Source organism: Lissotriton vulgaris, chromosome 7 (genome assembly GCF_964263255.1).
Source record: "Lissotriton vulgaris chromosome 7, aLisVul1.2, whole genome shotgun sequence".
In the NCBI taxonomy this organism is placed as follows: domain Eukaryota; kingdom Metazoa; phylum Chordata; class Amphibia; order Caudata; family Salamandridae; genus Lissotriton; species Lissotriton vulgaris.
In genome coordinates, this window is record NC_141695.1 from 676,438,934 (window position 1) to 676,465,758 (window position 26,825).

Consider the following 26,825-nt stretch of genomic DNA (forward strand, 5'->3'; position numbering starts at 1 on the left):
TTTGAAGAAAAGCAGGTCATTTTCTTTATCCATGGTTTCATATTTATTTCTTATGTTTTTTTTTAATCTTCTTTGAAGAGGAATGCTGCAACTTTTAAAAATATCTTTTCAGTGTATCATTAGTGAATTGAAGTCACATGGGTGAGATCATTATTACTTTTGTTATCCCCAATTTGATGGCCTGCAGTTATCTCACTATAAGGACTGTAGTTAACCATTTGAAACCTTGATTTCTGTGGCATGGGAGGTTGGAAGGGATCGAAACTGCAGCCTGTGGCTGTACACAGCGCCATAGAACCTTGCATCTAACAGGAGTATACGGGTCCTGGGAATGCAAGAGGCTTCTTTAGCGCTTGCCAAATAGGATACTCCATCACAAATGTGGCAGATTTCCTGTCCATAGTTTTACAACTGCATTATAGCTTATGTTAATTATAGCATGACAGACAGGGTATTTGTCACATATTGACAGAGTACCAAACTTTCAATAAAAGCCAGATTTAGAGTTTGGCAGATTGGAACTCAACCACAAGCATGATGGATTTCCCATCCACCTTTTTACAAGTGCAGCAGGATATCCTGTCCTAAGTTTCTATAGTCAGAAAAATGATCTAATCTCAGTAGCTTTGCACTCGAAGATGAGAAAGATGTGCTTTGAAAAGGCAAACTTCACAACTAGTGTGTGGGTTTTATAGGTAAATCAAGAATTCAATACATTGCTGATTTGCTTCATGTAGTATAGCCGGTACCAAAGTTTTCAGCCTCAAAAGAAAGAAACGGTGGTCACTGATATTGAATCTTAAGCGGTGAACTGTTATTTTCTTTATCTGCCAATTAAACTTACAAGGACTTATAAGCACCAGGGACGCCTTCAAAAACGCCACCTGCATACACCACCAACTAATCCGGTCTGCAAAGAAAGCCGCATTCAAAGACCGACTAGACAACAACGCCCACAACAGCAAGGAATTATTCAACATTGTCAAAGAATTTACCAACCCATCAGCCAACTCCAACGACATCACCCCCTCCCAAGCCCTCTGCGACTCCCTAGCTTCCTTCTTCCACAACAAAATCGCAGACATCCACAACAGCTTCGACAACCGACCCGGAGACCAACCCACCCAACCTTCTGCAGGACCTTCTCCCCCCTTGAACATCCTTAATGACTGGAACCCAATCTCCACTGAGGACACCATCCGCCTGATGAACTCCATCCACTCAGGATCCCCAACTGACCCATGCCCTCACCACATCTTCAACAAAGCAGACTCCATCATAGCACCACACCTCCGAGATGTCATCACCTGCTCCCTCAACTCCGCCACCTTCCCGGAAAGCTGGAAACACGCAGAACTCAGCGCCCTTCTGAAAAAACCCACAGCTGACCCCACCGAACTCAAAAACTACCGCCCCATCTCGCTTCTTCCATTCCCGGCCAAAGTCATCGAGAAAGCTGTCAACAACCAGCTCGCCGCCTTCCTCGAAACCAACAAATCCCTCGACTCCTCACAGTCCGGATTCCGAGCCAAACACAGCACTGAGACCGCACTCATCGCTGCAACAGACGACATTCGAACTCTACTGGACAACGGAGACACAGTCGCCCTCATCCTCCTCGACCTCTCCGCCGCCTTCGACACAGTCTGTCATAGCACCCTTCTACAGCGCCTCAGAAACGTCGGAATCCAAGGAAAAGCACTGGAATGGATCACCTCGTTCCTCACCGGAAGAACCCAGAGAGTCCGCCTCCCACCATTCAAGTCAGAGGCCACTGAAGTCATTTGTGGCGTGCCACAAGGATCTTCTCTCAGCCCCACCCTCTTCAACGTATACATGAGCCCCCTTGCGGCCATCGCTCGCCAACACAACCTCAACATCATCTCCTACGCTGACGACACTCAACTTACACGAAGGAATGAAAGAAGTAGCCGAGTGGATGAAGCACAGCCGTCTGAAACTGAACTCAGACAAAACAGAAGTCCTCATCTTAGGCACCTCCCCCTCCGCCTGGGATGACTCTTGGTGGCCAGAGGCCCTTGGAAAAGCACCCATCCCGACAGACCACGCACGGAACCTGGGCGTCATCCTGGACTCCTCACTCTCGATGACCAGACAAGTCAACGCCGTTTCATCATCTTGCTTCAACATTCTTCGCATGCTCAAAAAAACATTTCGCTGGATCCCCACCGAAACTCGTAAAACGGTCACCCACGCACTGGTCACGAGCCGCCTGGACTACGGAAACACCCTATACGCCGGTACCACCGCAAAACTCCAGAAAAAACTCCAACGCATCCAGAACGCTTCAGCCAGGCTCATACTAGACATCCCGCGTAAAGAACACATCTCTGGTCACCTGAAAAACCTCCACTGGCTCCCCGTAAATAAGAGGATTACTTTCCGCCTCCTAACCCACGCACACAAAGCACTTTACGAACTTGGACCCGAATGCCTCAACACACGACTGTCCTTCTACACCCCCTCCCGTCAGCTACGATCCTCCAACCAAGCCCTTGCCACTGTACCTCGCATCAACAAAACCACATGGGAGGTAGATCCTTCTCCTACCTGGCAGCTAAAACTTGGAACTCTCTTCCCTCTCACCTTCGCCTTACTCAGAACCACCTAGCATTCAGAAAGAAACTTAAAACTTGGATATTCGACAAGTAATTCCCCACCCTTCCTCAAGCGCCTTGAGACCCTATGGGTATGTAGCGCGCTATATAAATCTCTTGACTTGACTTGACTTGACTTTAGGCTTGTCTGCAGTAAACATCTAGGTAAAGCAAGGGGCTTCTGCGTCTGTCTCTATGAGCTCGAAGGGTCAAAGTGTGTCATTAATATCTTCTAGCCCCACCTGCATTCTAGTGTTTCAAAACAAGAAATAATCTTACAACTGTGCTTGATTTTCTCTCTGTTGCAGGTGAGCAACTTAGAAAAGAAGGTTAGTGAACTAGAAAATGATAGCCTGACAAACGGAGATGTGAAGAGCAAATTGAAGCATGAAAACACGCAGTTAGTACACAGGTAACAATTTCCATATCTTTTTTATCCACTTGTACTAAATACTTGCGTTTCCAAAGATTTAATTGTGTAAAAATATGAACATTAATTAATTCCTTGATATACGGCTGAAGCATTAAGATGACTCATTTCAATCTCAAGTTTCATGTTGAAGTAAAGCTTTTCAATGCATCAGCATAAGGTGCTCAATTGTGAGGCGTACAATACATTGGCAGCTATACAAAAGTTACTAAGCAATGGTGATAAGAGACATAAAAAAAGAATGTAACTCTTATTTTTTTTCTGTTGGTTTGTCTAGTTTTGTTTACCGATCCAATGTGGATGGGTAAACAAAAAAGCAAAAGAAATGACCTGATGCGTGGAGCAAGCATGCACCCACAAAATGACACATCCGGCTGCGCCCTCGGCCTTTCTCTCTTTTTTTAGCCATACTGTACGGCATGGCTGAAACTGTTGGCATAGTTAGTAGGTTCCAAAGGCACGATCTATTGCTTTTGGCAATGCTTGTTTTACTTTCTGGCACACCCACTAGCATGTATGTCGATTTCCCTTTCTGATTCCTGATGCAGTCTTTTGTCGCTCACCACTGTTGCAGTGACATTCACTTCAGGATTTTAGCCCGTGGGTTCTGAGCATTCACAGTTTAATTCATCAATAATCTTTACAAACATGTCATGTTTCCCTGGTATTCATTAGCTGACAACACTCTCTCCCATTAAATGGATCTGCAGCTTTTTTCCGATGTTCTTTGTGTGGATGTGACTGTCCCCTCAGATGTCCTTGTATTAGGCTGTGGCGTAAAACGTGTTTTACTCTCCAGCAAGAGTACCTAGTGGTACACCATTCGCTGCTTCCACCGTGATTCACAGATCACTCACTTATCAGTGGTATTTGAAAACAGGATGTAGGTGTTTCATTTAAAGCAGTTCACCTGGAGGTTGGATTACAGAAGATTAATTTTAAGCACAGCTGACTATTGGGCATCCACAGCATAGTTTTGTAATCTATGAGTTGCTGACCTTCAAACATGAGTGTCCACTTCACATCAGGTGGTACAAATCAGCTGCAAAAGCTCCAGGGCTACCCGGCAGACACAACAGGGTGTAACACAGGCTTCTACAGCCCCTGCAGCGCAGGGGACCCCAGTCCTCCAAGGGGTTCGCACTCCGCTCCAGTCCAATGAGTCTTTGTAAAATATGGGAGACTCAAAGGCCTTCTTCACTTTCTGCAGAAGGGCCCTGCCATTTTACATTACGCCACTGGTGCAGACAGTCCACTCCTCAATCTTCTTTAGATGGGGCTAAATGTTAGTGGCATTCTGTATGATTACACAGCTCATAAAGAGGCAACCAGTTCATTCATCCTACTCCTGAACAGGACTTCCCTATCTGACAACTTGTCAAATGTTTTCACCGTCTGCCACTATGTGCATATCTCCCAAGTTCAATGTTGCCAAAATTCTGACATCATCACTTGCCATATAGAATTGAAAAGTGTGCGAGCGTGGGGCTGTTAAATGGGTGTCGTCTAAGAAGTGTAACTAAGAACTCTATATGGGAAGCGAGGTCTGTATACCTATGGACGTGACTACACACGTGAAATAGGATCCTTTCAATGACAAATTTATAAAGTGAGTCTTCATGGACTAAGAATAACTAGAATAAGCAGGATAGCACTGTCATGAACCTTTAGCAATAAAACACTTGATAAGGTAAATAAAAAGTAGACAGCGTGTTAGCAGCTACCTCTCACTACCATTAAGAGTGTGAGGTGTATGAAGAAGATAAGGTGGTTATTCACTTGGAGTGAAATGTCAAGTCCTGACCTACCAATGGTGAACGAGAATACCCACCATTGATACTGTCCAGCAAACACCTACTGCCACAGTACTCACTTAAAAAGGTTGACAGTCTTCATCTGCCTTCATTCTTTTATCTACCAACAATAGAAGTGCTTAGACACAGGCTCAATTTAGGTAGTGAGTGTTGTAAAAAATATTGAGTGGAGTGGACTCTCAGCATGGTGGACAATACACACTGAGTGGGCAGCACCCACCTACCAATAGATGTAGTGAAGGTGACTTTACCAAAATATGTTCGGGATAAAATGTGGGCTAGGCCCCCAACACAGAGACATTTCCATGGGTAGGTGCAGTTTTTTTCAGTTGTGATGGACAGAAAAAGAGGGTTCCAGCGGGCCCAGTTACAGTGCCTGTTTTTCGATTGGTCAGAGCTCAGCTCTGAGTAGCTGTGGCTCCCTCAAAGCACTGATGGAACCCATCAATTGCTTGCTCAGGCAGGCAGGTGTCTTAACACCACATACCTCGCTTTCACCCATAGGCTTCTGGTGCTTTCGGCTGTTGCCTTGTTATGTTGTGCACTGGAACTGATCCTGAAAGGCAGAGTGTACTCTGTCAGTGCCTGCCACACTTCCTCCTTCCTGCATGCAATGATTTTATAAATCTTTTTAGTGGTATCAGTGTAAAAAATCACAAAGTACGCCTGGTCGTGCATTGACATATGTGAAAATGGATAGTAACATCTCAGCATAGATCACCAAGATACTTTCCCTTCTCCCTCCCCACTGCGTTGGCAACAGTCAAATTAAATACTACATTGTCATTCCATGACATATCATTGTAAAAGGTTCAGGGAAATTTGTAACTAAATCAGTTTGATCATTTGTGTAGAGTGTGCATGCAACAAGGTTTCTCAGGAGATACGCTCACTAAATACACTTCTGAGCTACACAAGTATCACCAGACAATTCTTTTAAAACGTTTATCCGGTTATGTTTATTTTGAAAATAGATTCATGTTTGTGTACTTGGTATCCAGTAGCATTCATTGTGTGTATTCATTGTACCATTTAACTGAATTATATCTACCCACTTCATATAATTTGGAGTTTCTAGAACCTTTTCCAATGCTACATAATGAAAATGTATCTTATTGCCTCTTTGTGACATCACTTCTGTAGAGTTCATGAACTCGAAGAACTATTGAAAGACCAAGAGACTAGGGCAGAGCAATCCGTGGAGGAGGAGCTCAAGCGACACAGAGAAGCATACAGCAAACTTGAGAAAGAAAAGGGCACAGAGATCGAACTGCTAAACAACAGGTGATGTGTAATTTATTTTCAACTGCTGGATAGGGATAGCCACCTAGAAGTTTGGCAAAGAGCATATGGACCTCTCAGTGAATATTTTATTCTTTATGAAATATTATGCAAATATGCGCAATAGCACCATGAACTGTAAGATTACTCAGTGAGTGACATTTCCGTTGCTGACTTCCGTATAACCTACAGCACACGGGTCTGAATCCTGGTAGGACTCGCTCGGCTGTTCATCCTTCCAAGTCTGATAAACTGATTACAACTCAGTTGGTCAAAAGATAAACCCTGTAAATAAAACGTTATTCTTGTTATGTGTTCCTCTGTCTTTATCCACACCTCTTTGATTGAGAAACAGTTGTGGCCTGATTTAGATCTAAGCGAACAGGTTACTCCGTCACAATGATGACAGATATCCCGCTCTCCAAAATATAAATCCCATAGGATAGAGTGGTATTTATATTTCTAAATCAAGCCCTTAGTTTGATGCTAAGCCCTTTTTCAGCCCAAGAAAAGAAGACCAGAACAACTTCACCGCATTTACACATATGGGAAATAAGGTGCCTGGTTTCAAAAAGAGTATTCTATCTACATCTGGCCTCCTGTAATGAGATTGCAGTACTTAAAACTTAGACTAATGGGTCTTTCTTGAAGTAGTTGCTAGGGGTGTAGCTTGGTCAGTAAGATTGGGGAAGGTGTATGCCTTAGATTTCCCAACAATCACACTGGAATATCTTGCTTTTTTTTTTTGTTTTTTTTTTTTTTTGAAAACCTTTATTTACAAGTGCACGATACACAGCGTCTGCCTACAACCCCACCGGGCCGGCCGCTATGACAAAAACTGGTTGAGCAAAAAACGTAATACGAGGCAGTACGTTGCTGGAGCAATCTATCACATCAACATTATCGGCAAGAGCGTAGTATCATACAAATAGGATAAGAGAGGTTTAATTTTATGTTTTTGTTGAAATGAACACAAACAAACACATGGTATCATGGTGGCAAGGGTTGCTGGAGGTGGGAGGAGGGGAATGGATGTAGGAGAAAAAACGAGTGTAAGGGGGGGGTGGCGCGCATAAGAGAGCAAAGCATGCGGTGAGTGGAGGAGAGGAACGGAAATCACGGAGAGGAGGGGAGAGGGACTTCGTAGTCAAGTGGAGGGGAACAGATGTCTCCACGATAAGTATTCCAGGGAGTCCAAACTCTGGACCACTTCCCTGGGCGCCCCCGGGCCTCATATACCGTCTTCTCTCGAAACATGGACCAGTCCATGTTTTCTTTCCAGGCACTGAGCACTGGCGGTCTAGGGGAGCCCCAGAGCTGTGCGATATCCCTCTTCGCGATCATATTGCCCAGGGTGACCCAAAGTGTCTGGGCAGCAGTGCAGTCAGACGGTTCCCACACATTCAACAGACAACGACGCGCCTCAGGAAGCAATGGGACCCCCGTGACACGACTCATAACTTCATGCACCCTCGACCAATACGCTACAATCACTGGACATTCCCACAGAACATGAAGAAAAGTACCATCCATCCCACACCCACGCTTACAGCGTCCGTCAGCAACCAGACCCATTCGCACCAGACTCATTCCAGTAAGATACACGCGATGAAGGATTTTCAATTGGACAAAGCGAAGTCGTGCCGGAATAGCCACCTCCTTAGGGGAGGACACGTCGGACTGCCAGTCCTCGTCGTCCAATTCAAGTCCGTCAGCAGTCCAGGCAGCCCGGAGCTTCTCGAGCTGGTCAGCTCTGTTATGAATGAGCTTCTTATAAATTAAGGAGATGGTACTGTCTGGGACATGGCCATCTAGAACTCGATCCTCCAGAGGGGAGGACTGCGGAACGTCAGTACCGGAGGGGAAGACAGAAGACAAGGCATGTCTAACCTGCATATAACGGAAGTGCTCCCTATCGTCGAGCCGGTATTCCAGCTTTAGTGATTCAAAGGACTTAACCGCGCCACGTGTCCAAAGGTCCCCCACAGTACTAATCCCAATCATGTCCCATTTCTCAAACCCTTTCGTCTTCCACAGGTTGCCCAGCCGCTCCGAGTCGTACAGTGGCGTCATACGTGTCAGTCTACCACCCCAGCCCGTGGCCACCGTAGCATCTCGCCATGCCCGCACTGCACATTTCGTTGGGCCCGTAAGGAGTCGAAAGGGGGCTTTAGAGTATAGCGCCCTATTAAAGTTGCCGCCGGGCAACAACAGTTTATCCAAAGCAAAGGCAGGGGCTGGCTCCGGAGAATATGTCGCATGGTTGATGGCGCTCAGGTGCGAGGCCCAGTAGTACCGTCTAATATCCGGTAGCGCAATACCTCCATCGTACCAGGAGAGCGTGAGCTTAGATAAGGCAATTCGGGCACGGCCATCCCAGATAAGTTGCCGCTGTAAACTTTCGACTTCATGGAAATAGCGGGCCGGAATGGGGTCGAAGAAATTTTGCAGGGCATAGAGGAAGCGGGGAAGCGACATCATCTTAAAGAGCGCCGCCCGGCCCAATGGAGATAAGGGCAGATCGCGCCATCGCCGAACATCCTGCTTCAGCCTGCGGAGCGGAGCGTACAAGTTCCGCTCGTAGCGGACCGAAGAGATCATGGATACATGGACCCCCAGATACTTAAAACCGTCAGTCGCTACCAGGATGGGAAATCTACGGGGGAGAGGCGGTAGAGTACCAGCTATGGTGTTGACACAGGACTTGGTCCAGTTAATGACCAGCCCCGAGTTCTTACCGAAGGACGTGAGGACGTCGAAAAAGACATTGAGTGACTTCTGAGGGGAAGTAAGATAAAGGAGGATGTCATCCGCATACAAGGAAACACGATCCTCGAGGTCAGGGGACCATCGGATCCCTTTAATCGAGGGTTCCCACCGGAGCCACGCGGCAAGAGGTTCGAGTGCCAAAGCGAACAAAAGCGGAGAAAGGGGACATCCTTGACGTGTGCCACGGCCCAAAGGAAAGGGGTCTGAGCATCTCCCGTTCACAGCGACCTGAGCTAGCGGCTGTTCATAAAGAAGCTTGACCCATGCGATGAAGTTGGGGCCAAAGCCAAATTTGGCGAGGACTGCCCATAGATAAGGCCATTCAATGGTGTCAAATGCCATCGTGGCGTCAAGGGAGGCGATCACTGCTGGCTCGGCGAGAGTAGAAGCTCTCGCGAGGACACTGTGGAGCCTACGTAAATTAAGAGCAGTGTTCCTGTGAGGGATGAACCCGGATTGATCCGGATGGATCAAGTCGCAGATGACTGCAAGCATCCGATTGGCCAGCACCTTAGCAAGGATTTTGGGTTCCGCATTAAGGAGGGAGATGGGGCGGTACGAGGCACAACGGTCACGAGGTTTGCCATCCTTATAAATGACCACTATGGTAGCAAGGCGCTGCTCAAGGGGGAGGCATCCGGCCTCAACCGCCTCAAGAAACATGTGACGTAGATGGGCGGCCATCTTGTCAGGGCAAAGTTTGTAGAGTTCAATGGGGAGTCCGTTAGGGCCCATTGCCTTACCCGAGCGAAGGGAACGGATTGCGAGGGCAATCTCGTCGACAGTAAAGGGGGCCTCCAAAGCGAGGCAGTCCTCATCAGACACGGTAGGCAGAGCAATGTCACGCAGGCGGAACCTGGAGTCGGCCTCATCTCGATCACTAACAGGCGCATAAACCATACGAAAGTGGTCAACAAAACACTCAACAACCTCACCCGGATCCGAGACAGTAACACCAGAATCACGAACAATGGAGGGAACAACACGACTCGCACGCTCAGTCTTATCCAGCCATGCAAGAAGCTTGCTAGCCTTGTCACCCACATCATACAGTCGACCAAGTTGATTTGACCGCATCAATTTAGCAGCATCCGTGACACAGGCCTTATAGTCTGCTTGTTTCAATTCCAATTCATGTAACAGTGCAGGCGTGTCATTCCCACCCAACTCACTTTCAAGCGCAGTGATTTCAGTTTCAAGAGCCACAACAGCCTCCCTCTTCACCCTACGCTCAGTAGCAATGAGTGACAGGGCGGAACCCCGAATAACCGTCTTGAAGGCTTCCCAGAGAACAGTGGGGGAAGTGACAGAGCCCAGATTCTCAGAAAAATAGCAATCTATTGCCTTAATCAAGTCCGAGCGGAGCCGGGGGTTTTTAAAATGCCAGGGGGGAATCGGGGGAACTCTGTTACCATGCAGACCACCCACAGAAATCGTGATCAACAGGGGGGAGTGGTCCGAGATACCCCGGGGGAGGTGTCGAATCTCACGAACAGTGGACAAAGTGGAGGCTAACATAAGAAAATAGTCAATACGGGAGAGGCTGCCGTGCGCGCCAGAATGAAAAGTGTATTGTTGGAGCGTGGGATGTAGTGAGCGCCAGACATCTACTAAGCCAAAAGTGTCAGCCATTTCACTGAGCCACATCTGGGACTGTGGTAATACTCTAGGGGGTAGTCGGTCGCAGTCGCCGGACATGACAGAATTGAAGTCCCCGCCCAGGACCAACAAGCCGTCTGGCAGCCCAAGAAGAGTCCTACCTAAATCAGCATAAGTGGTAGCCTGCAGTCCCGGGGGGATATAGACAACAACAAACACGACCTGTTTACCCTCCCACCTCCCCGAAACAGCAGCATACCGCCCACGCTCATCAAGGATAACATCATCAATAGCAAGAGCAAGGGAAGACTTTACCATAATACCCACACCCCGGGAACCCGAAGTGAAACCCGCATGTGCAACCAGTCGATAACCCCGGCGGTCTAAGGCCTTGCAAGCGTTACCAATCAAGTGGGTCTCTTGAAGGAACACAACATCAGGGGCGTGGCGCCTCAAAAATTGCAGTACAATGCCCCGCTTAATTCTGTCACCCAGACCATTCACGTTCCAGGAAAGAATCCGCAGTTCACCCCCCCCCCATTACGGCAGAAACATTCCACACCCACCCCCCAGCAGGACCCACTATGAACAATCATTGCAAGATATGAAATACCATGAAACAGAGAACAGAACAAATTAAACGAAACACAAACCAGTCCCCAAACACCGACCCCAGAACCCAAACCCGTTACAACACCCCCCTCCCTGCACCCCTGCTGACTAAAAAGCCACCCCCAACTGCAGTGTGCCTGTCGCCCCATACTTCTACACAAAGAACCCCCCGAGGAGGAAGGGAGAAATCACCCGTTACCGCACCGCCACGGGCAGAGTCATTAGAGAATAAGTCAATATGTACAGTACGTTGCATAGTCTCAATCGGAACCTCCAGGGCATCTGTTACTCCTGGGCCTCTGCACCACCTTCCGCACCACCAGGGCCTCCGCTCCCAAAGTCATCTGCCGGCAACGAGTCCAACCAGTCGGCAGCACGTTCAGGTTGATCAAAGAAATAGGCACGTTCCCGATATTCAATCCGGAGCCGGGCCGGAAACAGCATGGCGTATTTCAGTCCCCGGTCCCTTAGGCGACGCTTCACTCCGAGGAAACCAGATCTTTGCCGCTGCACTTGAGGAGTGAAGTCGGGATATATGGAGACAGAGTTATTGTCATACTTCAGGGGACCATGCTTACGGGCGGCCTGGAGGATAGCATCCCTGTCCCGGTAATGAAAAAGCTTGGCAATGATAGGCCTCGGCGGGTTCCCCAGCTTCACTTGACCTCCGGGGAAACGATAGGCGCGCTCAACGGCGAAGAACTTACTAAGTCCTGCCGGAGCCAGGTGGGCGACTATTAGTTCCTCGACCAGAAGATCGGTCGCTACCGAACCATCGCCTTCCGGAACTCCGACAAGGCGTATGTTGTTCCGCCTGGCCCGATTATCATAGTCCTCCATCCGCTTGAGCAGCAAGTCGTGCGATGCACGCAGATTGCCAATTTCGGACTGCGCCTCAGCCATGTCGTTCACCAGGCTCGACGTTTTAAGATCCAGTGCCTTCACCCGCTCATTCGTTTTGGCCAGGTCGGCTCGGATCAGAGTCACATCCACCGCCACCGTGTCAATTTTGGTCACTACGGCCTCAAATTGTTGGCCCATGTCGGCCTTGAGTCCAGTGATGGCAGCCATAAGGTCTTGGAGCGATACTTCCGACGTAGACGATGTGTCCGTTTGAAGTCCTTCAGCACCCATGCATACGGCCCCGGGGGAGCCTCTCGGCTGGGTATAGCGTTCGATCATGTTCGTCTGGATCGATCCCCCCCGGGTCGCAGCCTTCCGGCGTCTTTCGGCCTCCACTTTCGTCGCCATCTCGCCTTCAGAGTTGGGCGGTTAGCCAAAGGAGGTGACGAGCAGGTAGAAAAGTCTCGAAACTCCGATGCGCCAGTGAGGCAGAGGTGTAGCGGCCTCCTTGCCAGTCCAACGGAGGATCGTTCAGATCGAGAGGGCAGCAGGCGAGGCAGAGTAGGAGGAGACAGGAACAAAGGGAAGGAAACCGAAAGTGAAAGCAATACACCTCCGGCGGGCCAGATGCCAGGCAGCCGTTGTTGTTCAATTACATGTCGGCCACAGTGGGCAGCCGAGTCCCCGGTCGCGCCAGCGGGCAGGCCAGAAAGTTCCAAGTTGCAGAAAAATGGTCCCCAAGGTCCGATTTCGACCGGAAAAGGATCAGTAGCATCAGCGATGATAGTGCTGCAAAAGCCCGTCAAAATGACCAGGATAGGTGAAGGATAGATAAAGGAGGACGGCGCGGGTCTCGGGAGCTCTCTGCTCACGCGACCATCTTGGATGCCCGCGTAGCTCCTCCTCTGGAATATCTTGTTAAAATACATTATGAGGAGCAGCACACGAGGGGGCTTAAGAGGCAATGGAAAGAGAGAGGAGTGCAGATTGTTAGGGATACTTAAAAAAAACAATGGTTTTCAAACTACCCAAGTTTTAAGGCAGTGGCAAGAGAGAGAGATGTGTGTGTGTTTTTGTTAGTGTGTGCATATAAAAATCAAGGGTGATATTCGACAGATACCTCCGCATACCCTATACTCAACTATTTACTACAGAAAAGATTTTAAGGGCGGTGTACCACCCCAAATAGCCTCCACTGAAGCTACTCCCTTGGTAGTTGCAAAAAATGCTTAGAATGTAAGTCACCAAAAAGTGAAATACGTGGGCATGATGATTGAAGCCAGTAAAGAATCCCCAACCCGCTTCGCCTTTTGTGTTCATTTGATTTTGTTTTTTGTCAGACCTTAAGCCATGTATCCGAGGTGTGTGATAAAGACATGTCTAGGTACTTTAGACCTAAAGGTGTAATCAGTTGCCAGATTTATATGGAACCCCTGGCCCAGAAGGTTATCTCAATTAAATAGCTTTGGATTATCATATAAAAAATGGTCAATGCAGATATGTTGTGGGATAATGAAAAATCAACAGCGAGATTGTTGCCCTGTAGCATTCATTGTTGGATACATGTTTCTATAATTTGAAAATGGCAGGTTGCCACATCGTGTGGGTAGTGAAACATGGTTAATGAGAGTCTGCTGCAGGCAGAATAATCTCTGCATCAATACTCCACCCCCACAGATACAGTCTCTAATGTTATGTAATCATTGACAGCTTGACTTGTACTTTAAAGAGAGTTCATGTATATTCCATACAATGAATTGCAACATCATATACATCATTATACAATTATATGCTGTCATGAGGAGTGACATGTCCTCTGTGGGGAGAAGTGATATGGCCTTCATGTTGGTGGGTCTTAAGTGACCCACAAATACTAGCCCCTTGCAGTGCGTTGCCGCTGACTTGGGCTGGCACTCACCCTGAAAGGCTGCTATGTTTTGTAGCTCTCTCAGGCCTTTTCCATCATATGCCCCCTTTTTCCCTGGCATACTCGTTGCTTTTACGGACAGAAGTTTACAGTAGTTCACTCTGCTTACCTACCCTTGCAGACCTTTTTCATGCCCAGATTGACAATAGGTCGGCCTAAGCAAGCACAACAGGAGTGTGCTCTGTGCCAGACAAAACAACCATTGGGGTACGAAGGCTTTAATTCCCTTTCTCCTCCCCAAGTCAGAACCATTGGGCTGGTGATGCCATTCTGGAGTTCAGCCTCATCTAAGGCCATTTACTTCTTGAGGAGGCTCGGTTTATTTTCCTTTAATGGCCACTCTTACCTCTAAATCAGTCCCCTTGGAAAGTAACCGTACACAAGGGACTTAAATCAAAGATGACAGACCAACACACAGTAGGGGGGCCTGGAGACTGTAACTAGAACAAGAGATACCAGCTCTCATTTGAATGTACTTAGGAGAGTAAGAAGGCAGATGTAACCTGAGAGCGATTTTGCATCTCAAAAGAAAGGAAAATCTATGAAATTAGAACAAACATATGTATAGTGGTTTGTTTTACATTCTTTCTGCTCAGGCTATTTACAACACAAAGCACAACATTTTATATTCTGGCATCAATTTCTATCACTCTGATTAATGCATATGATATGTGTGTGTCTATTTTGGATATATGTACCAGTATTGTACGTACAGCAGTGATCTATATATAACATGCGGGACATGGGTCCGTAACCCAGTATGGGCATTTTAGCCTTTCATCCCTCTCTTATTAACCACATGGCTGCTAGGCGTTTTCCCGTCCTGCGCTGAAGATCCAAAATGACCATTATTCATGACGAGCTGGCCTTGTCATCCGCACACGGCAGGTAAGCGCCATGACGAGCCCAGCTCGTCATTAGCTTCGAAGGGGTTAATAAAATGGATATAACTAAGTTCACTAACAAATAATTGCCATTCACAGTGCTGCGAGTAAGTGCTGCACATAGTACGTCATTATATATTTATAATATTGTAAAAAAACACTAAAATTACTAGAGTTACCAAAACAGCCACAGCAGGCTAATGTGTCCACTTCAGAAATCTGTGTTTGATGCCATGGTGACAAGTTGAAATCCTGGCATGCACCCTCATCCTTTCATCCTTCAGAAGCTGATGCCATAAGAATCATTGAGTTGGGCGACAATTAACATCCTTTCATTATACATAAAACCAAGAATATGCCTGGCAAATATGTCAACACAAAGAAAACAAAGTGGCAGACAACCTTCGGACGAGTCAAATGCAAAATGCACTGGCGGTTCACTTGAAAGATCTGCTTTCCCAGGAAAATCTGAAGAAAGAAATTGCAAATGGCCTGGAAGTGCCACTTTACGAAGAAGGAACATAGGGTTGCAGGACATTAAGTTTAGAAGGCTAGGCAGTGTAGTAGAAGATGGGAGAAAGGCTGAATGGAATAAGATATGAGATGAATAGAGGAAGTGCTTACAGAAGAAAAGAGTAGAAGGGTTGAAGTGCGGTGGATGAGGGCTAATTTAGGGTGAGGAAGAAGGCTTGTGTGGTGGTAGATTGCAATGAGAGGAAGTTGTGAAGTGAGAAGAATATCAAGGGGAATTGATTAATGAGATAGATGAAGTGAGGAACATCTATATGGGTGTAGGACGAAGGGCAGAAGAGGGACTAAGAGATAGATGACAGACCGAGGAGGCAAGACTGAGTGGTGTAGTACAAGGGTAGGATACACTGTGTGGCTTAGAACTGATGAAGAATGATGGAGTGAACCAGAAATATCTAATAAGAGAGTAAGGAGAACAAAGGACTGTGTAGGTAGTACATATTCCTTTTCATTGTCTTCAGTGACTGAACCCATTGTTGCACGGCCACCATGGGGCCAAGAGAGGGGCGTAGAGCGAGGGAAGTCCATGGAGAGAAAGATGGAAAGTATTTCAGAAAGAGAGATTGAGAGTGAAAGCTCCAGATAGATTTTTTTCAGACAAAAGTGTGAAGCCGAGAGAGAAAACGAATAAGAGAAAACTAGCATATCTTTAAAGTAATGCAAATTTCTTCGAATTTCAGTGCAAAGGGACTTTGGTTGTTGGTTGTGGCTGTTTTAAACTATGTTATTTTGCTTATTTGTATAGCTCTTTAAGCAACTGTAAAGTCTTGAAAGCAGCTGAAGGAATCAGGGGTAATAGGAAAGAGAGACCGGCACACAAAAGGTGGATACACAACAGAGGGAATTGGGAAGAAGCTTGCTCAATGGAGTTGTCCTCCCCACGATAGAACACACTTTAGGTGTATGACCAACAAATTAGGACTGAAGGAAATACAAGCATTTGCAGTCAGATATAAATTTCCCTTTACAACTGCCATTCTTGCTGCAACACTGAAAGTTCAAGCACTACTCTGAGGATTTTCTCCATTCATTGGGTAAAATTTGATAAATTTCTCCATAATTTGCTTCACCAATCTGGTTCCTCTTATCCTTCTTCTATTCATATACTTGTCTAGTGACTGTGAATGGCATGTAATTACGCATATTGTTGGAACATTTGCGTAACAAGTGTAACTCCCAAAGATAAACAGATTATGCCTACGTCATTTAAACTTCTCCCATACCTATTCAAGACCAATCCAGTGCCACGGAGAAATTGAGGCATTAGGATTTTATCTGCGTTACAGCCCCCGTTCTTTATCGCGAATTAATCCTTGTTCAGTGGTGCCCAAGGTCCCTTCTCTGTGTGTGCACACATGGAGTCCTCTCTTCTTGCTTCTGTGATTGTCCAGGAGAACATTACTTAGCAATGTTGGGCACTACTAAAAGGCGTTAAAACACTCATTTTACCATAACGTTTTCCAAAATTGAGATTTGAACTAGGTAATGTTTGGCAATTGGTTGAAATCTGTGGATGAGGGCCACGTTTTGTTGGCATTCAGGCCTATATTTGATCCAAATATTGCCCTGAACCGAATCACTGATACATATTGTTCTCTAAATTACCCTGTGGACAACAAGAACACATATAGAAGGTTGACACAGAAAAAATCACTGCTTCTGTTGCTGCAGATATTTTAAAAAGCTGCAGGTACTTAATGAGACGAAGGTAGAAGCTTCTTAAATATGATTGAAGGTAAACAGTAACCATTCTTAAGCTCCTCATCCTGGTATAAAAGATTTTTACTTAAATTTTGGTTTGCTTTATTGAATCAGAAGTTTAAGTTGTAAGGTCAGTTTTATTGGTTGCCTTTGGGATAGTGTGTTTTGGAGTTGTAGCTGTTTGATTCTTGCGACATAAACCATTGAGAATACCTCTAGTCTTAGGTCATGTACCCATCAATTTCCATCTTTTTTCAAAGTTATTTTGGTAGAGGAATCCCCTCTAGCCCTGATCAGATCAATCCAGCATATGGTGTTCCATGCAGTAGTTTGGTTTGGTGGGAGCTGTGGGCATGCAGTGTACTATTAGTGGAAGCAAAAGTACTTGTGTGAATATGTTGATTTCTGTTCCAGCATTTCCTCTGTAATGCACAGGTTTAGAAATTCAATCTTTAGTGGATGTGTAAAAGAATAAGTTAGTCCTAAATAGGAAATTACACTGTAAAAGGAATTAATTCAAACAGTGTAAATTTTAGAAAGACCGTGGCTGCCTCTACAACTATCTGTACTGATCACTCCTAGATACATCATGTTCATAAACTACCACTTGTAACGGGTGTAAACACGCACCTACTAAAAACTAGCAAAAGCTCAACCGATTCTTACCAGTATTTTAGTATCAAATAAGCAACATCACCGAGATTGAAAATTAGTCCACTGGGGGTTCAAACATCACTGTTGTGGCAATGTGCTAATTTCTGTGGCGCAGAAAAAAGTGGCACTACCCAAGAAGGCTGAATAAGTTCTGTGGTTGATCCTCTTTAAAAATGCTAAAACACACTTCCAGGGTGCTATGCCCTTATATTTTGAAGGGTGAATGATCCTACAAACAGAGTGTGTCGCTATTTTGTTGAATGTAAATCAGCGCTGCAAATGGAGTATTTAAAAGTTGCATTTTCAAAGTTGATAGTGTGCTTTACTGTTTATGACAAAACGGCTATCAGATCTCACTGTATGGTGCACAGGTGTAGTTAATTAAACTGGCATCCCCTTTGAGACAAATGAAGGGAGAAAATTGATTTCTGTTCTTACCGTAAACCATTTGTACCTCTTGGGAGCATAACACACATCTGGCTGTGTGTTTGATTGCTTTATCTTATCAGTTGAGCTTGCAAAGGTCTGACCATTTTAATCCTTTTATTCTCGTTTATTCATGTATCCCGGAATGATAAAGAACTATGCTTTGGGCAAGGCTTTACATTAAATGATTATGAAATACATCCACAGAGTCCAGCAACTGGAGGAAGAGAACAGTGAACTGCTGACTACTGTAGCCAGGCTGAAGACACAATCTGAGAAGCTGGACGAGGTAATGGCCTGCACCCGCTGCATTGCTCTAAAAAATCGCAAGTAGCACATGGAGCTCCTTTTTCCTGTTTACATCACCCTTAAGTTTCTCATCACCCCACAGATCACCTTTTAAACATTTTTATAACACAATAGCATCAGGTTGATAGTCAATCGTTGTTCAAGTTGCAGGTTTTTTCACAATGCAATACTTGTTTAAAAACACTATTGGCACTGCCAGCTTTACTGCTACTGGACAACAGTTTGAATGCCAAGATTCCAGTTTACTAAAATGCCCTTTCAGTCAGTGATAATAGAAAGTTTCATGGTCTATTTCTAGACTTTAAAGAGAGCAAGACCCAATATACACATTTATACTCTGTGGCAGCAATAAATATTTTTAGGGGTCAAACCAGGGCCGGATTGGCCTTGGCGGGCATCAGGCATTTTCCCGGGAGGCTGGAAGGGTGGGGGCCAGTTTTGTCATGGTGGGGGCTGGTTTTATTACCAGGGGTTGCTTTTGCAGCTGTACTACATTATCGGTCACCAGTAACAAAAGCAGAAGTGCTTCACACTTGCACAGCCCACCCATGCCCTAGGGATGGTCAGGCAAAAAGTGCCAGGGCTGCTTTGGGTTCCCAGTCCGGACCTGGGCATGAGTTGCCAAGAAAGTGCTCGCATAAGTCTCCATTCATGCACGAGCCTTTGCTCATAAAATGTTTCATGGAGTGCTGTAGCAAAGACAGGTGAAGAGTAGATCCGTCATCGGCTCTCCACTTGTTATCCACCTAATCATGGGACATAAACAATGAGGTTAACCCTTGGGATCCAATCAAAAGCCTGTCTGTGGAGGTCTACTCCTAGCAGCTAAACCCAGTGGTGCTGGTGCTGGTACTGTTACCGTCGTAGCGCTGTTGTTATGATGATTTTAAAATGCAAACCATCAGTATCAACTGAATCTACTGTCAGATTGGTGGTGCTGCAGAACCCCTTGCTCTGCCTCATTCTTGCACCTTTGGAGAGTTAGGGCCAGATGTATCAACGCTTTTTGCGTTTGCAAACGTGCCGATTTGTAGAATTGCCCCGTTTGCGAATGCAAAAATGTATTTAACAATGTATCAACATTTTTTAATTCACAATATGGGTAATCACAATTATTTGTGATTACCTAAATTGCTAATGCAGTTAGGGAATCGCAATTGGCGATTCCCTAAATACAATTTCCTAAATGCAATTCTCATAGCTATCGCAAATTGCGATTTAGCATTGAGGAATCACATATTTCTTTCAACTTGTAGTTAGTGGTTATTTGCAAATTCCTAGAAAAATGTGCTTTTTTGCATTTATCTAAGAAACATGTGGTGCCCATACATGCCCTAAGGGCATGTATGTGCGCCACATGTTCACACATGCATATTTCAGGTGTGCAACATTGTGTCCATTTGGTCCCCTTGCACCCTTGAAATTGCAATCGCATTTTGCGAGTTCCTATTGGGTACTCGCAAATTGTGCATGCAATCACCATTCATTCTCTTGGGCCTCTTGGCCCATAGTAATTAATGGAAAGCCATTCCTTATTAGTGACTCACTATTTGCGAGTCGCAAATAAAGAATGCTTAGGAACCGCAATTTTACTTGCAAATCTTACATACATTGCATTTTGCGAATCCATAATAGCGAATCGGTATAATTCGCTCTTAAGGACTCGCAAAATACAATGTTGATACATCTGGCCCTTAGTGTGTAAAGCTATGCTGCACTTTAGGAATATAATTACTGGTTTCATGTCACCTGTTGGGAACATAAGGCATGCCTTCTCTTTGCATTTTTGCTATAGTATAAAGAGTGAGTTGTGGACGCCCTATGAGGAGCTGACACTGTCCTGTTGGTCAAAGGAAGTACAACAGGGGGGCGGTTTTCATGATGAGGAATAAAGATAAACAGAATGCCACCATAACAAGAGGTCTCTAGCTTTATTGCTGGCTCTGCCCGTTCAAAGATAAATCACACTGTATCGTGGAGAATAGCTAAAGGAAGCTGTGGGTCTTGTTGGGCACAACTGAGCAGCAAACCTGAGAAGAAAACTGGTGGTAAAGACACATAAACGTGTCCCAAAAAACAGTAATATTATAATCATGGCAACTTCATTTTGTGACTATGTTGAACATGTTCATGTTCCCTCTTGTATTAGGAGCGACAAAGAATGTCAGATAAACTTGAAGATACTAACTTACGGCTAAAGGATGAGATGGATTTGTACAAAAAGATGATGGACAAATTGAGGCAGAACCGGCTACATTTCCAAAAAGAGAGGGATGCGACCCATGAGGTGAGAATTTATGAGGAATGTTTCATTGCATGTCTTCCTACTGATATTTAATAAGGACCTGGAATTTCAAAATCCGATTTAAAGCCTTACAGTGTAAATCCTGTATAATATTTAAATAAGGTATATTGCCAATGACTGAAGTAAATATCACACTAATGGACGACTTACAATTCACTATAAATCCTTAAATCAAGTTGGCAAAAAAGTTTCACTATAATGTTGAATTTCACTTCCCACTTTGACTTTGAACACCGCTTTTCACTTCTCAACATTTTCAACATGCTTACACTTTGCGCTTGGAAGTTCCAAGGCTGGGGTTCTTTGCCTAGTGCCTACACACCAGTGTAAGGGATCAACCTGGGAAAGGTGCAGCTCCGTCCATTTGTTCTGATTCCTACTCTTGGAGATATCTAGTCTAGGCCATATCCTACTCTAGTTAAATGGTTAAGAATACAATAATGCGCCGCATACCCATAGAGTGTTATTGAAGAAGAAGTACCGAGAATAGAGGTCCCTGAACAGCCTGTTCCTTCTTGTCTCTGGCGCCCGTGATTCCCCTATAATTTGTTACGTTTTAGATAATATTGCTTTCAGTTAGTGATCTGGGATTCTAATCTTAACTAGAGCAGGCTTATTTATCAAACATGAAACGTATTTCCACCTTACATTATGACTTCTTACGTCTTAAAATCATAGGAAGATCATACTATATGTTTTTTCCCACTATTCTAACAGCTCAGGAAAAATGCAATAGAAACTGGGTTCAGTTAATCTCATATAGTTAGTAGTAGTCTATGATCTTCTGCGGGTAACTGGAGTTCTGCTTCCAGCTGCTTCGCAAATTTTGTCTGTTTAGCAGGGAAGCTGGCTTTCTCTTTCAGATCGCATAAGTGTCATTAAATGACTTGAGATTTCCAATATTTAGGTATTGGCACTATCTTACTGTAATGGTTATCAGTAATGATAACCATTTATCTCTGTGGATTTCGATGTTTTCATCCAATATGAGTATAAACTATCATTACTCCACAATTTATCAAAATAACAATTCACAATAGTTTCCCACCAGTTGATTTCTGGTTCCTTATGATATGGTGAGTCCCTAATGATGGAAACCATATGTATCTCTGAACGTAATTAGTAGTCATAAGATCAACAATATTTTACTTCCAAATCAGTACGGTACATGTGTGTAAATTATATGTTAAGATTCACAATTGGCGGCAGGCATAACTCTCAGGTTGTGGAGAGGGAGGATGGGTGGGAGTGGGGGGCGGGCGCAGGGAGTGAGGTAGTGAAATATAAATCACAGTTAAAAATAAATTATTATACAGTTACCTTGCCGCCAGGTCCCGCCGCCGCGTTTTTGCTCCTTGCTTCTGCTCTCCTCTGACAATTGGTAAGCACCCTGGCTTACCTGACCAATCGGATTAGTTTTGAGCATCCTGTTCTCCATGCAGGTTGTAATGCAGCCTGCATGGGGAACAGGGAAAGTGTGCATGACTGGTTTGGGCGACCTGAGAGGGACGACCAAACAGTCATTGCACACTTAGGAGTGGGAAAACCACTCCTTAAATGCCCTGCTAACTCAAAGTTATTATCATTTTATATTTCCTTTTCTTGACACTGCTCAAAAGCATTGGGGCGACGCCCCTCCACCATAGCGGAGGAGCCACCACTGAGAGTCTAAAAAGTAAAGTAACTGCTTTCAGGGCTTCATTTTCTAAGAATGTTGCATTTTCAAAAAGTAGATTATATTGTTCATCCTGTAGTTGAATAACTTCCTTGATTAAATATGAATTTCCAGTCTACAAATTGAACAGGTCTTGGCCGATGATATCTGTATGCCATTTTCCATCAGTGATTATAACATACTGACAGGTCGAAGCACCATTGGCATAACATGTTCTCTCTTTTTCTTTATAGCTCATTGAAGACTTGAGGAAGGAGTTGGAGCATTTACAGTTGTATAAATTAGACTGTGAGCGACCCGGGAAGGGTAGGAGCTCCTCTTCCAGTATCAGTGAGTTCAACGCAAAAACGAGGGAAGTGGAAATGGAGCATGAAATTAAGCGTCTAAAAATGGTAAGAGAGGCTTATGTACTGCCTGTATTAGTGATGTTTTATTCAAAAAAAGATGCGTCCAATGTGGTGCCCATGCTAAACATAGCCAGAGTTGATTGAAGGGAGCAAAGGCAGCAGTGCCGGAATAATCGAGAGCCTGTGATAGCCGTTCTAGGTCAGGGCAGTTACTTGGTTTTTTAGTAGAAGACAATATATATTCCTTTCTGCAACTCTTTTTAAAACACATTTTACTTGTTTTTTGTTTTTTTACTTTTATTGCCTCTTGTAATAATTTATGCATCCATAGTAAGCAACATATATTCAGTTTAGAATCAACTTCGCTCTTTATTGTAGTCTACTTGGAATGTGAGAATTGTGTACAAAATGGAGGTAATGGTTTGTTGGACATGAGATGAATGAAGTAAACATCGGTTTGCTCTTCATTTGGTCGTGGAGTAGTCTGGCCTAGGTCAGAGGGTGTCTTGCTAGGACAGTGTTCAATCAATTCTTTATTTAGTCAAAATATAACCAGAAAAGATGCATAAAACATCAACAATTTGCAAAACTCAATCAAGTACAATATTCAGGGCCCATATCGAATTAATAAAATGAATGATCTAAAAGTCCCCTAAAAACATAAGTCAATCCAAGAATAAAACATGTTATCACAACAAAAGAATACTTCTACGTTTGATAGAAGGCGGGTTATTTGGCCATTGCCATGCAAACATAGATAGAAGCTAAACATTGGAGATAAAGCGTAGCCAGTCTCCACTATGAGATTAACCAACCCCAAATCCGTAACAAAAATCATTTTCTAATGAATCATAACATTTACGAAAAAGACCTAAATATTGGTCTGAACTGAACAGGGGTTGCAAAGACATGGTGGGAGTTTATGAGTAAAAAAGCCGGCTTCAGGGAATGTGATCAAGAAATGTCTTTAACCTGAGAGGCATGAGAAAGTATGTATGCTGTGTAAAAGTAACCCAAGTAAGAAAAGGTTCCATAGCTGTCGTTGTCAAAGTCCGCAAGTAATCCAATACAATTGATATGCAATATTCTGTGCAAACTCTATCTCTATAACACCAAGAAAGAAAACAAGCTTTTGACAGTAGCATTACTAGAGATCAAAAGAATTCCTAGGTTATAATACAGTTCTGGTATTCATAGGCTGGTAAAAACATTTTAATATAAACTAACTGTAGAATCTTACAGACAATGTCATAATTTCAAGAAATCTGACGGAACCAACCAATTATAACTTGTTTCCTGCTTAGTCCAAATTGAGATACATAACATGAGAGAAATAAGTGTTCACTATAGATCTATTTTTCTGGTACAGTTTGTGAATGAGATATTTATGGCCTTTCTACACATGAATATTTTTGTAATATTAGTGAAAGTGGTCTAACCTTTATAATTAACTTTTCATCAGTAGCTCTGATTACATTTTAATTTAAAATACATTAATTGAAAATTAAATGACAGTCTTTGGCATCATTTGATCTCACCGGCCCAGACTCTCAGATCCGTTATAAGGCACATTTAGTGAATAGTGCACAGTAAGTTTCATAATTCAACCAGAGTCCACCATGTTAAGCAGTGTGTATTTTTACTGTCCCCATAATCTGCAGAGCTTGCACTCTTATTTATTCACACTAATGCTTCCAATTAAAATCTGATTACTGTCTTAATCAATGTGAATTTTGTAGGTTTTTCATTGGCCGGGTTTTACATACCGCCTCTCATCCTTTTATATGTGCAACTGGTGATTTTGTAAAACAATAAGACTTTAATATTGTGCTTTTTGTGTATGTATACCTTGTTTAACATGTTTACCACTCTCCTTCGCCCTGCTGATCCCTGAAGCAGAATGAAGCCGTCCATACCTCATAGTGAAAGAAGGAGAATAGGAAACGATGGCCATAATGTGCTGTCCTTGCACAGCAACTGGGCAGAATAAGGCGCACAGTGTGCATGCCCATTTTGTGTGTCTTGTATATGCATTTTCCTGTTTCGTCCTTTAAGTGCGAACAGATCTAGAGAGAGCTGAGTGTACATTCGAGGGTGGCAGTAGCACTAAAACAGGCGCTGTAAACATTTGCACCCATTTGTGTTCAACCAGCAGCTACTGAACTCAAATTTACTTTCAGTGCGGCCTTTGTAGAGAGATGTGTAGAATGTACAGTGAGTTTACTCCCATTGTTTTTTATTTACTTTATTTGTAAAGTGCAACATAACTGGAAACACTGTGGCTATTTGCTTCATTGTGCATTAAATAGAGATAGTTGAAAACTACAAAGCGAAGAAAGCCACAAGTTATTTATGTGCGCATGAGAATTGATGAAAAATAACATGAATTATTGCTACAGCAAAACTGTACTAGCCATTGTAAAAGCCCCTGAGACAGGTGAAATTATGAGTACGTGTAAGATTCTTTGGAAAATAACACGCAAGGCCCTCAGCGAAATTGATCGAAAATTGCGGATCGCTCTGTTTCCATAAAAAAAAACTTCTTCCAATTCTCGTGTGTCAGTGATTACTTTACGATTCAGAAAAGGGGGTGGTGATGAACAGAGTGTCTGAATTAAGCAGACCACTCTTACCCAGTCCAAAGATCAGGGCTTGATCCATCACCGTTTTTTAGCTCACTGCACCATCCCAGCTCAGAACCTGGCTACATGCAAATTAGTCTGTTCCTGTCCCAGTGCATGATGGGAACTGAGCTGGGATGGTGCAGTGAGCTAAAAAACGGTGATGGATCAAGCCCTGATCTGTTGACTGGGTAGGAGTGTTCTGCTTAATTCAGATACTCTGTCCATCACCATCCCCTTTTCTGAATCGTTTTGTCCACCATAAGCGTGGAAGGGTATGCTCAGACATGAGTCCCTTGCTCACTGCACCATCAGGATTCAAGCAAGCCGGGCCGAAGACGGCTGTAATGCCAGAAACCGGTCCCCTTGAAGCTTGTTTCCTTTCCAGAAAAGAATTGGCTTGGTAGTTTGGTCTGCCCTGTTCCCATGATGCACTGGGCCAGGGACAGACTAATTTGCATGTAGCCAGGTTCTGAGCTGGGATGGTGCAGTGAGCTAAAAAACGGTGATGGATCAAGTTCTGATCTGTTGGCTGGGTAGGAGTGTTCTGCTTAATTCAGATACTCTGTCCATCACCACCCCCTTTTCTGAATAGTGATTACTTTACAGCACATCCACAGTTAAGATTTTGTGAAATATTTTGATTTATTTGTGAACAATTATAAGCTTGTTTGATTTCACTGAGATTGCTTAATGTTTTACCTCTTTTAACACTGCATGATATGTTTACGTCTGCCTCAGTGATGGACAAATAAAGAAAGTTGGCTAAAACTTCATTATAAGAGGAAGGTTCCCCCTGTCAATCTACACAATACCTTACACTAGTAGAGGGATAAGAGTGATTCATTATCCATGCTTTACTCTCAGTAACTTTGCAATTGTTTTGGATATGATTTAGCTCTAGTGTCATCAGCCTCAAAGATGTCATCTATGTTCCAACACACAGAGGGAGAATCACCATGTTTGAGAGATATCTATCTTTAGCTGACAGTTATTTATTGAGTGACCAAGCAATAACATTTTTTACATAGTTCTGAGATTTGTTTGGAATGTTAAAAAGCTTACAAGTAGACATTCGCATGACAGAATTTGAAGACTCTAGGACATGTTTGTGCCTCACACAGTGTGTGTCTTTAGGAATGTTTCTTTGCATGTATGTATGAAACTTTGCAACTACAATGTTCTTCACAACCCTGATCCAGCTTACCTCAACCACCATCTCTATTTCCACCAACCCACCACACACCTTAAATCAGCGTCCCAGGATAGAGCACATCTCCCTCACACCAAGAAGAACAGAAGCGGAAGATGCTCCTTATCATACTTTGCAGCCAATACCTGGAACGACCTCCTGAAACACCTAAGAACCCTCCCCCCTCCTTAATGGACTTTCGAAGGAATCTAAATGCATGTCTTTTCCGGGTAAAACAGGCATTTTCTCCTCCTCCCCCCTCAGGCCTGCCCTACTCAGGGCCTTGA

At 44.2% G+C, this 26,825-nt stretch overlaps 1 protein-coding gene across 1 annotated transcript in view; it reads left to right on the forward strand.

Moving 5' to 3' along the window:
* RAB11FIP4 (RAB11 family interacting protein 4) overlaps positions 1 to 26,825 on the forward strand; it is a 1,047,208-nt gene that overhangs the window by 1,010,964 nt on the left and 9,419 nt on the right. Inside the window, exons 9-13 of the mRNA XM_086929407.1 lie at positions 2,927 to 3,030; positions 6,006 to 6,146; positions 18,297 to 18,378; positions 20,548 to 20,685; positions 22,612 to 22,770. Of these exons, the coding sequence (XP_086785533.1) occupies positions 2,927 to 3,030; positions 6,006 to 6,146; positions 18,297 to 18,378; positions 20,548 to 20,685; positions 22,612 to 22,770 (624 nt within the window). The remainder of the gene's footprint in view (positions 1 to 2,926; positions 3,031 to 6,005; positions 6,147 to 18,296; positions 18,379 to 20,547; positions 20,686 to 22,611; positions 22,771 to 26,825) is intronic.